This window comes from Protopterus annectens, chromosome 6.part1, assembly GCF_019279795.1.
Source record: "Protopterus annectens isolate FY-2018-M chromosome 6.part1, PAN1.0, whole genome shotgun sequence".
NCBI lineage: Eukaryota > Metazoa > Chordata > Ceratodontiformes > Protopteridae > Protopterus > Protopterus annectens.
Genome location: NC_056738.1, coordinates 412770513 through 412783050, shown reverse-complemented (window position 1 = coordinate 412783050; position 12538 = coordinate 412770513). Strand labels below are relative to the sequence as shown.

General features: G+C 36.8%; 1 protein-coding gene across 1 annotated transcript in view; it reads right to left on the bottom strand.

The window, feature by feature from the left end:
- THAP9 (THAP domain containing 9) overlaps positions 1-12538 on the bottom strand; it is a gene marked incomplete at its 5' end in the record, with an annotated part of 302390 nt that overhangs the window by 141031 nt on the left and 148821 nt on the right. Inside the window, 1 exon segment of the mRNA XM_044075839.1 lies at positions 903-1701. Coding sequence (XP_043931774.1) covers positions 903-1701 — 799 coding nt within the window.

Here is a 12538-nt window from a genome sequence, read left to right as displayed (position 1 = left end):
CAAAGACTGATAAACCATGACACTGGGAACTTACTTTCCCAAGGTGATTTTTACATTCATGCTTTTCAGCCATCACCCTTTTGTCCTGAGTCCATTCACTCCTGCATACTAACTAGCCTCAGCATTGGGGCAAGAGCCAACAGGAGGGGTTATCGTTTAGGCAGTCATGAAATGTAGTTTGTGTTCTTGCTGGTATCTCGGTATTGAGAGTAATTTTAATGAGTCACTAACCCAGTCCCTGGTGACTGAGAACATGCATCACTATGGAACATACTATGTGTATATGCATGTTCCCACCAACACAATAATGAGGGCTACCATCACTGGCTTAGGATCATCAAGCTCAAGTTTCCAGCCCTTGCTGTTTCAGTGGCACACAAGTTTTTGCTTGCAAGGTGGTCACTGGTTGACCAAAACCCACCACTCTTTCTCCCAGAATGGATAAGCTACCATCATCTACTCCCACCCACCCTCCTCATCTCAGCACTTTCAGTGCCCAAGCCACTAGCTGAACCTGGATTATCTGGTTCATAGTTAGGTCTTTAACTCTCTATGCCATATAACTGGACTCAAATATTGAAAACTTAATCACATTAAAGATGAATAGAGATTCTTTTCTTCCATTCAAATATGCCATTAGCACCACTGGAAATAACAGTCTCATCCTACTTTGCAGCATAATCTCAAATGCTCCTGCTAACTACAACACCCACAACTACATAAAGTCAAAGGAAAACTGCTACATAACTTTACAGCAGAAGACTTAATTTTTTTCATCTCATTTCTCGTTAAATGAGGTGTGAACTCAGTAATGCTAAACATTTTAATCAGGGCTAATGAAAGTTAAGATGCTCATCAAATACAATTTTAATGACAAAATGCACGAATTAAATGGTTCAAACCTGTAGAAAGAATGCAGTCGCATCACTTTCAGAAAAGTTTTCATATCTCAAGTCGTGAAGTCTTAGTAAAGTCTTTGCTGCAGAGTCGCTTAATATTTCAGCTGCTAGGGATGCTTCAACTTCTGACAAAAAATGAGTGTCCTGCAGTGACTTTGTCCCAGCAAATATTCCAGACTTCATATTCAGTACTTTAAGATTCTTTATATGCTGCCATCTTATAGTACCTTTGTTACTTTTAACAGACTCATATGTCTCTATCAAATTGCACAGTAAACCAGCCTCTTTATAAACATCTATCACAACATAGCAAGACTTTGTAGTGCCTGGTATTGTGAAGTGAGTCTGCAGATGTGCTGGATCACTAAAATCACAACCCAACATGGTACACATCTGTATATTTGTTTCACATCCATCCAGAGTAATTGATTTGATATCAAAACCATTATCCATCAATTCATGTAACGCGTGAAGCACAAGCTCCATCTGTGCCCCTGGAGTCAAAGAATTTGTTAAAAAGTAAGCAATGGGAGCTTTCCAATGCCCATTGATACCTACAAGCATGAATATCAATGTTTGAGTTGCAACATTTTGGCTATATGCTTCAGGACCGTTCCCATAATCGATTAATCCAACTACCTTCTTCTGGCAGACATCATAGACAGCATGCTGCCTGAGTGACAGTGCACCTATCACAAGACAAGCACACGTGTATTCGTACGGATTGGCAAGACGTTTATTAAGCAGTAGCTGTAATACAGAAGCATTTATCCCTGGTCCATCATTAGTGGATTTCAGCCAACTATAAAAAGAAAAAAATAATTAGCATTGACTGATATAATGCATTTTTGTGAGTTTCGCATTTTTATGGCTGCATAACAGACTTCTAAAGACGATTTTCACTCTCAAATATGTGTTTGACACAGACAGCAAAAACTATACAAGCAGCTAAGAACATGTACTGCATTGTGCACACAAGGAACAGACATGCACTTACCACATAATCTGATCTGCAAAGAGGTCTTATTTAGTAGCTAACTGCTAGATTTTCTCTTTTGATATCTCCAGCTTGGCACACTGCAGAATTTTCTCATTGCTTGAGTGTAAACATGCTCCCAGAAAGCCCATGCCTACACACTGGCCTATAAATGTGTGCTTAGCCTATGCAGTAATCAGTTTTGCCTCAATGCACTGAGTCAGCACATCCTACAAGACAGGAAAAAAATATACGTGCAAGGCTAAAATATGACATACTTGTCTGAGCTGCAGAAAAGAATCCATCTACAGATGAAAAACGGAGAGGCCATTTATACACAAGAGAGAGAAGGATGGCAACAAGTACTCACTTTAATGGCCACTTCCAGATTATCTAATATGGTGATTATGTGTTATATCTGACTTTGGGGGGGAAATACCAAGGAGAAGCCAATGGGCCCCCCACTGCCGTGTCTTTAATTCATATCTTAGAAAGTGTAATTAGTAATGGAAAGGTTTGACAATTTAAGAAATCGCTGCAATATAAAGAATCACTTTAGATTTTAAAGTATCATACATTGAAACCTAATCAATTAAACCAGGAAGTTAACTGCAAAGTGTAGAACAGAGTGTGTGTTGTACCTTTAAGAACCATTCCAGTCAGTGGGGACATGCATACAAGTACTAAGCAAGTGCAAGCAAGAGTGCCATTTTGAGTAAGCAGCCAGAGTGAAAGCATGTATGTGTGTAGCAATCAGTTAGTTCATTTAAGTTTAATGTTCCAGTCATCCATCCTGATGTGTTTCAGTGTAATAAACTACTTAAACGAACACCCAAGCTTCATAGTCTTATTTGAATACACAAGATGAGTGGCATGGTGTCAGAATGGGATGTGAAGTCAAAACCATGAGGTGCACAGTCAGTAATGGAGAAATATACACGAGTGGATCATCCAAAGTTCAAACGACTCACAAACAGGTCAGAAAGATGATTCCAGGTACTAAAACACGTTTAAATGATTTTTTATGTAACAAATATAAAACAAAGCATTCAAAATGCTCAGAACAAATTTCTAATTAAACAAAATGTTTGAAACTGTGACATATTGATATAAATATTCAAAAAACTTACGAAAACGCTCAAAATAACTTCCAAATCGCATAAAATGTAAAAAAAAAAAAAAAAGACCATATTTTTTGCTATGTGCTTCTTTTTCACATTAACTAAATTTATTCAAAGTATCTAAAGTGTGCAAAGTGTTGGCAAGTGTGTGCATTATTGCAGTACAGTTATTTCACAAAGTACAGTCATTTCATGTTGTGGAAAAATAATGGAGAAGGTAATACTGGATAAGTTATTGTCAGAACTGGATAGGTTGGGACTTGAAATCATATATCAGCATGCATATGTTGAAAATAGATCTATTATCACCTGTAACATGAAGTTCTATAACAATATAATAACAGCTATGAATGAAAAATTATGCTGTGATGTGATTTATATAGATTTAACTTCAGCATTTGACAGGGTCATACACAAAACACTGATCAATAAATTAGTACAACTAGGTATTGATGCACTGTTGATAAGAAGGTTAGCTGCATGGCTTACAAATAGGACATGGCAAGTATCACACACCAACTGGACAGGTGAAATCCTTGGTTACAGTCTAGGTGTCCCACAGGGCTCTGTCCTAGGCCCTTACTTGTTCAGATTGTATCTTTCGGACCTTACTTTTTCATCTGAGGTGTTTTATAGTCTATATGCTGACAACCTGAAATTGGGTAAACTGATTACAAGTGTTACAGATAAGGCACGTCTGCAAAATAAGTTGACTGAATTGAATTGACCATTTCGGCACAGGAGAATAATATGTTGATAAATACATCAAAAACTAAGCATATGAGATTTGGGAGACAAACTGAAAGGTGAATATTTAATATAGCACACACTGATTGAAACTGTAGACTCAATTAAGGACCTGGGTATATGGGTAGATTCAGCTATGAGTTTTTCTAATCATATCAACCAATTGGCTAATGATAGTTATAGAACTATAGGTTGTATAAAAAGATTTATAAATCTATAAAACTAGTTGTCTTTACATACTTTAACATCACGTCTGACAACTTTGTTACGAATATTATAAACGACAAGAAACTTTCTTAACTTGCAACATTTTCTGTATATATTGTTGATAAACAATATCTTGTGACTGTATTAAAGCCAACAACCTGTAATATTGTTTACTATCGCTGCAACTTTGTATCTCTGTTTATCATGTACATGATGTGGGGTTTTTCTCCCCGGGCATCCGCTGAAAAAGGACCTGTGTCTAGTCGGAATTTCCCGGTAAACAAATATAAATAAATAAAATAAAGTCTAGGAAATCAAACATAATGAATTAATTCTTTGTTAGTTACATAACTTGAGTATGGAATAACAATATGTAAACCCTATTGGAAAAGAAGCGTGAATAAACTGGAAAGAGTACAGCGGAAATATACCAAGGGCATCCATAGATGTGAAAATCTAAGTTATTATGAAAGACTAAAATGCCTGAATTTGTACAGTGTCTCTTACAGATATTTAAGAGGAGATCTTATTCATGTATATAGAGCATTTAGGGACATCTACCTCTGGGAATGTTTGGAGTTATCAAAAAGTATTAGAGAATCATCAGATAACCTATGTAAAAGATTATATAGGAATGAGAAGTGTACTAATTGGTTTTCTGACAGAGTAGCTGATGCTTGGAACAGACTACTAAATTACATTAAAGCAAGTACTAGTTTAGATATTTTTCAGAACAGCCTGGACATTTATTATAGGAACAAGTGTTCTGGTATATTGGCAAGCTAGAAGGGCATTAATGCCCATGCTTGAAACATTTGTATGTATGTATGTATTTCAAAGAGATTTCTGTGAAGTTGAACATTATTACAAGTACCTGGTGTGTGTTTGAACTTTTGGCATGGCAGAAGGATTTTGTAAACCTGCACCTCTTGTGTTTAACAATGTTGCTGAAAACTGGAGAGTGTGAGCAAAAATATGACATTTTCATACAGGCTGCTTCTTCTGACAAAGACGCACATACAATGGCATTTATTCTGCTTAATTTAGCTGGTTCAGAAGTCACTGAAAGGGAGCGTTCACTTGTGTATGCACCTGCTGTGTTTGCAGGGAAGGGGGGACCGCCATATTGTGGTACAGGCTGAAATAAGGGAAGACCCTGAGTGCTTAAAACGTACATTTAGAGAAATGTGCAACCCCCCCCCCCCCCAAATGAATATTACAATGGAAAGGTACATATTTTGCATGACAGCTCAAAAGCCTGGTGAAACCTTTTGCAGCATACATAAGTAACTTGAGAAATAAGACAAAAACATGCAGATCTGGTGATCTCAGAGATGCACTGATAAAAGACAGGCTTGTGTGTGATATCAAAAATGATGCAGTGAGAAAGATTTTGCTTCGAGACAATGATTTAACTTTCAGCACGGCCATAGAGATTTGTCAGATATAGGAGCTCACAGAAAAGCATAAGAATATGCTTACAAATGAGAAAAGCATGCTTGCAGCTTCTTCCAGTGCTAAAGCTGATAATATGCAGCATGAGATTAACAGATACAGGCCTAAGGTCATTGTTGCTAGAGCAAAACCCAGAGCAGCTTCAGTAAGACCTAGGGCACATGCAGCAAAGGAGAGGGGTGACTCAGCAAAACCCGAGGCAGACCTCATAGTCAACTGTTGTAATTGTGGAGGTACTCATGAGCCCATATGAGAAAACTGCTTAGCTTTTGGTAAACAGTGCCACACATGTAAAAAGCGGAATCATTTCAAAAGGCTTTGTAAATCTAAAGGGGCACATTCTTTTAATAAAAAAGGGCATTCAAAGAAGCAAGATGATCAATTAGAAATCTGTGACCCTACTTTTTGTTTTGATGGTGTGTTTGTGCTTCATAAAACAGTCAATGCAGTAGATTTACGGGTAAAGAGTGAAGTATTCTGTACTGCTCTGATTAATGGGAAACCTGTACAGCTCAAAGTAGATACTGGTTCAAAGTGCAACATTATGTCAGCAGAAACTTTTGCTAAAGTAAAAGCTGGAGAACAACATAATTTGGCAAGTGTGTGAAGCTTGTTGCTTATGGTGGTGAAGAGATTCAAACTGAAGGCTCAATAGTGCTTTCATGTTACTCTGCTAGAAATTTGCAGTTTTACGTAGTCAAGAGACACGTGTAGTCTTTCTTAGGACTCAAAGATGGTTTGAAAATGGGACTGTTTTACCTTAATACAAAAGTCCACCATGTAAGTATGGGTGATAACAGTGCAAGTTTCACACAGAATACTTTTTCTGAGCATGCTATTTTCAAGGATGAACTAGGCAAACTCCCAGTTGTGTACTTCATGAAATTAGACCATGAGGTAAGCCCAGCTGTTAGACGAGCATGGAAAGTTCCAGTGGCTATGCAGAATAGAGTCAAAGCTGAGTTAGACAGAATGGTGCCATTAGGCATAATTTAAAAAGTACAAGAACCAATTGAATGGGTATCTTCCATGGTAGTAGCTCATATTAGAATATGTATTGATCCAATAGATTAGAACAAAGCACTAAAACGACTTCATCATGCAATGCGAACAAGTTGAAGAAGTTGTTGCCCTCATAGCAAATGCCACTGTTTTCTCTGTCTTAGATGCAAAAAGTTCATTTTGGCAAATTTTGCTTGATTGTAAATCTTCATGGCTAACCACTTTCAGTACACCATTTGGAAGGTACAGATTTTTGAGAATGCCACTTGGAGTAAATTCTGCCAGTGAAGTCTTCCAGCGTGTGATGGAACAATTTTTTTTTCTGGCTATTCCTGTGCTATAACAGTAGATGATATTCTTGTAGGAGGCAATGGTGAACTCTAAACCTCAGAAAAGCTGTGGAATGTGCTTGTGAAGTGAATCTTAAGCTGAATCCTCAGAAATGTAAATTCAGGCTAAAAGAAGTTACTTATGTGGGTAATTTGTTTACTAGTTCAGGCTTACGACCACATCCTTCCAAGCAGACAGCAATTCATGAGATGCCAGCTCCAGACAATGTCACAGCCTTTCAACATTTTCTTGGCATGGTCAACTATTTGGGCAAGTTCAGTCAAGATTAAAGTGAACTTTCAGCTCTGCTAAGAGAGCTGACACGCAAAGATGTAACTTGGTCCTGGTTGGAACAACACCAAAGTGCATCCGATGTCCTGAAACAAAGAACTGCCACTCTACCCACTTTGAGATACTATGATATTCACAAATCAATAACTCTTTCCTGTGATGCTTCAAACTTTGATCTTGATGCAGTCATTCTCCAAGAGGATAGACCAGTATCCTATGCATCCAGAACTCTAACCCAAACCAAGATGCAGTATGCTCAAACAGAAAAAGAGCTTTTGGCAATTGTATTTGCATATTCAAAGTCTCAATATTATATTTATGGCCAACCTATTCAAAATGAGACTGATCATCAATCTTTGGTCACTATTTTGAAAAAGCCAATGCACACAGCTCCTGCGAGATTGCAATGCATGATGCTCAAGCTGCAGAAGTACAAATTCAAAATGGTCTATACAAAAGGCAATCTTCTTTATCTTGTTTATACCTAGATTGCCCAGAAAAAACAATGAACAGAAAGAAAATGAGAAACCTGATTTTGAAGTCATGGAAGTGAAAAATTTTTCTTCCACATGTCCTGATGAACTAAAAATAATAAATTCACAACAGAGAACGGGTTGACCGCATTTCTTGAGTTGGTGACATTTTTTGATAGAGCAGGGCTGGAAATGCTGGACATTATTCTAAAAAATGACCAAAGTAAGTTATGTATTTTACAAGCTGAAGTTACAGCACTTAAAATATTTTGAAAGATTTGTTGTTTAAACAACACAAATTAAGTTACTGTAAAGTATTGCAGGATGTTGAGATGTTTGTTAAAAAGAGCTTAATTACTAAAAAACAGAAAATACATAGGGATACAGCAAATTACAAAAATAATCTAGCATATCTGTTTGGTAATAAGAGTAAAAATGTCCAAAACAAATTGTATAATAATGAGAAAGGGCATGATTTAAATGAATATAACCCTGTAAGAAATGAGAGTGAATTCTTGGTGGATGATTATGGTTTTTTTTAGATCACGACCACCAAGTAAGGAGGTCAGAACACTTGAGAAATCAAGTGAGGAACAACACCAGAAATCAACAGGGCAACTCATACAACAGGAGACAATGGGGTGTAAGGAGAAGAAAACGGAATAAATTTATGTCAATTTTGATGATGTAACTGATGTGACAGTTTTTTGTGATGATGACGTTTTTGATACTGGAGTGGAAACATGCATTTTTTTTTTAATGTGATATTAAAAAAGATGGTGACTTAAATATTAGTGATGTACAATTTGAATTGCTTAGAAAAGGAATGTCTTTTGTGCCAGATTTTGAAATTGATACTGCTGTTTTAACTAGTTTAAAGTTGTTTACGAGACAACTTAACTTGAAATTATTCTTTCATGAAAACTCCACCCCTTATTTAACAGCTAATCACCTTAGATGTAAAAGTCTATTTGTCCCTCATATGAATTCTGAAACATTACGAATTGAAAGAATGTGTGAAAAGGAAATTAGAAGAACAATAGGGGGAAGAAAAGGTGGCCAATGAAATTTAACAACTAGAAGAAAGGAAAATTCTCATTAACTTGCCAAAAGATAAGAATAACAAAATGATGAAATCAGACAAAGGAGGAGGGTTGGTCATTATACCACAAAAAGATTATAAGACTAAAATGTATGATTTATTGATTGACCCCTCCACTTACAGTACAGTTTCTAAACATGAGATCAATAGAGCATATATGAGAATAGACATTTTCTTGTCCAATGCACTTTTTCAAGGAGTTATTGATCAGAATGAGTTTACATTTCTAACAGTGGAAAATCCGGTTATCCCTCAGATGTTTGGCATCCCCAAGAGCCACAGAAATGTCCAAGATCCAACTTTTAGACCAACAGTCATGGTGAGGGGGTCCAAAACTGAACCTCTGGCACCTCTGGGGGATAATTTAGCAAGACCTGTGGTGAGGGAAGACAATCCCATTCTGGCATTGCCTAGAAAGATGAGGAACACACAGTGGTGGTGATGGTCATTCCTTTTTAACAGTGGACTGTCATTCCACACCAAACTGGGTTGGAAATGTTTCAGGAAAGTTTACTGAAGAGTGAAAAAATTGACAAGACGAAGATTAATTTTCATGTTGAAACAATGGAAACTGTTCTTAAGACCAACTTTCTCTTCTTTGAAGGAGAGTTTTTTCATCAAATTTCAGGGGTGGCAATGGGGCAAAATGTGCCCCCATTTTTGCTAACCTAGTTTTATTGGAATGGGAGAGAAAGTTTATTTTGGGAACCCACTACATGGACAAAATAGTTTCATATAATCAATCTTTGGATGAAATCCTCATCTTATGACAAGGTGAGGAGGGTGAAGCTAATAAATCTGTACAATATTTAAACAATACCACCTTATTTTTGAAGTTTACTAGCGCATGGAAAGCATGTGAGACTGATTATTTGGACATATGTTTATCAAAAGGCCAGGACAATAATTCTTTGGAAAGTTCAGTTTTTAGGAAAGAAACATTTTCAAATACTCTGCTTCACTTTAATAGCTGTCATCCTCAACATCAGAGGAGAGGTACCATCAAGGGACAGATGGTGAGGCTGTCCAGGCTTATAAGTGATGATTTTATATTTAAAGATGAAATGTATACCTTGATAGGTATGCTCATTGATAGGGGATAGCCATTGAAATTGTTAATAAAAACAAAAAGAAAGGTAACACAGAAAATAAATTCTTCTTTTTGTCCTATACTTAGAATTGGGGGGGGGGGGGATGGGCACTCAAAATTGAGTTCAAGAAAAAGAAAGACAGTGACCAAATAGTTTTGTGGTACAATAAGCAGATTCCAAAAGTGGTGGACATTATTAATAGGTGTTGGGACCTATGTTTTGAACAAGAAGTTAAGGATAGACTTGGAATAAGACCTCAAATAACATACAGTCGAGGTAAGAATATTAAAAACATCTTAGAGATGGAGAGAGAAAGAAGTAAAAGAATGGGATACAGGTCACAAATGTCAAAATGTGGAGCTTGCAGGTACTGCAAGTTCATTAATGATGGGCCTGTGTCTCAGTGGTGAGTTGCAATTTTTCTTTAAAATGTCCAGGAAAATGCAACTGTAATTCTTTCATGGTGGTTTATTTGGCAACATGTGCATCATACCTGGGGTTTTATGTGGTCAAAACTACACGTAGACTCAGGGTCAGGCCTGGCGAGCATCTCAGTGCAATTAAAAATAGAGATACACATAATGCATCATATGAACATAGAATTAAATGTAACAATTTTAAAAAGTTCATTTTTTGTGATAGATAGGGTTATGCTAAAAGAGAGAGTTGGAGACGTGAAAACTGAAGTTGAAGTAAAGGAAGTTAGGTGGCAACTAATATTGAACGCTATGATTGCACCCGGTCTAAATGACACCATCTCTATAAAGCCAATTTTAAAACAAAGGGCAAATAAGTTCTAATCCAGTAGGTCAGAGCTTCAGAATATAATAGATACAATTTTTGTATTATTCAGTAGAAGGTGTAGTTTTTAAGTTTGTACATATTTATATTTAATGTTTATTAAGACTGATGTCAAATTGTTTATGAATGATTTAGATTAATATGAATTTTGTTGTCAACAAGTCAGTGTACATCTTTAACTAGTTTTTTTTTAATTTGTTTATCATCTAATTAATGAAGATGATTGGTTGCCTCAATGCGATGAAGATATTTAAAGTGTTTTTTTTGTGTGTCAAATAACTCTGGAAGCCTACTGTAACACGGAGGCGAAAGCACTTATTCATTAAATGCTGCACGTTTTTACCTTGGGGTTTGTGAATATATTTTTAGTTTATGTGGGCTGTGTTTGCATGTTGGCATATTCATGTGTTTTACATGTCCTGATGAGCTTAGAACTCACACAGCTTCAGATCCAATTTTTCAGAAGATCAATCACTTTATCAGTCAAGGACGGCTGTCAAACCAATCTGGTTTACCACTAGATGTACAGCAGTATTTTCCTGAGAGATGAGATTTTGATGGAAGATGGTATCATTGTGAAAGGTCCAAAAGTAGTAGTTTCAAAATCATTGCAACAAGAGTATAATAACATCTTGCATAGTGGCCACCCAGGAACTGATTCTACCAAAAGAAGGGCGAGAAGTGTAGTATTTTGGCCTTCTATGTCAAAAGATATTGAGAAGGAAATCCCATCTTGTTCTATATGTAATAGTACCAAACCACATCAACAAAAAGAACCACGTCAATTAAGCCAGATTCCTGAACTGCCTTGGTCGACAGTAGCTACAGATGTTTTCAAATGGAATGGTCAACATTACTTGGTGTTAGTAGACTCTTATTCAAATTGGTTTGACATTCCCGCTTCCTAACTTAACATCCAGTGCTGTCATTGCAAATTTGAAGAGACACTTTTCTGTCCATGGTAGTCCGCACAAGGTCATTTCAGACAATGGTGCACAGTTTACAAGTCAGCAATTCAAAAGATTTGCTGAAATGTGAGACTTTGTTCATGTTATTAACAGTCCTGAATATCCACAATCTAATGGCTTGGCTGAACGTGCAGTTCCAAGTGCAAAACAGCTGTTAGAGAAATACAAATGAGATAATACTGATGTTTTTCTAAATTTGCTTAATCTCAGAAACATTCCTTGTGATAATTTACTTGGTTCATCTGCTTACAGACTGATGTCAAGACAAACACGAACCACACTACCAATCAATATGAATTTGCTGATTCCTAGTACAAAAAAACACAGTAGTAAAGGCTCAACTTCTAAAAAAGGATTTGTCCCAAAAGTCCTACCATGACAAAACCAGCAAACCTCTGAATCCGTTGAAAGAAGGAAAGATAGTGAGAATGAAGACAGCAAAAAGATTTGATAGGATTGGACTTGTGAAACATTTGTGTGAAGAACCGATATTGTACATTGTTGAGTCGCAAGGGGTGGAATTTAGGCGGAATTGGAAACGTTTATTACCAGTGTCTGAGCCAATGTTACACCATCTTGCCTGTAATGGAGACTAATTCTCAGAGTGATTTGTCCAACTGTTCCTGTTCCAGAGAACATTTCATCATCTGTTCCAGTTCCTGAAAGTATCCCTAAAAATCCTGAAGCAGAACATTCCCCAGAGACTGCCCCTGTTGCTAGACCCAGTTCTGATCATTATATTACGAGGTCAGGTCGTACTTCAAGACTTAATCTTAGATAACATGGCAACCTGGACATGATTGTTACTGTTTGTATATGTCTGTATAATTTGCATGCCTATTCAACTGTCATTTTTTCATTGCAAAGAAGAGGATGTATATCAGAGAGTGTGTTGTACCTTTAAGAACCATTCAAGTCAGTGGGCACGTGCATATAAACACTAAGCACATACAAGCAACAGTGCCATTTTGAGTGAGCACCCGGAAAGCATGTATATGTGAAGCAGTCAGTTTGTTTAAGTTTAATGTTCCAGTCATCCATCCCAATGTGTTTGTGTGTAACAAACTACTACTTA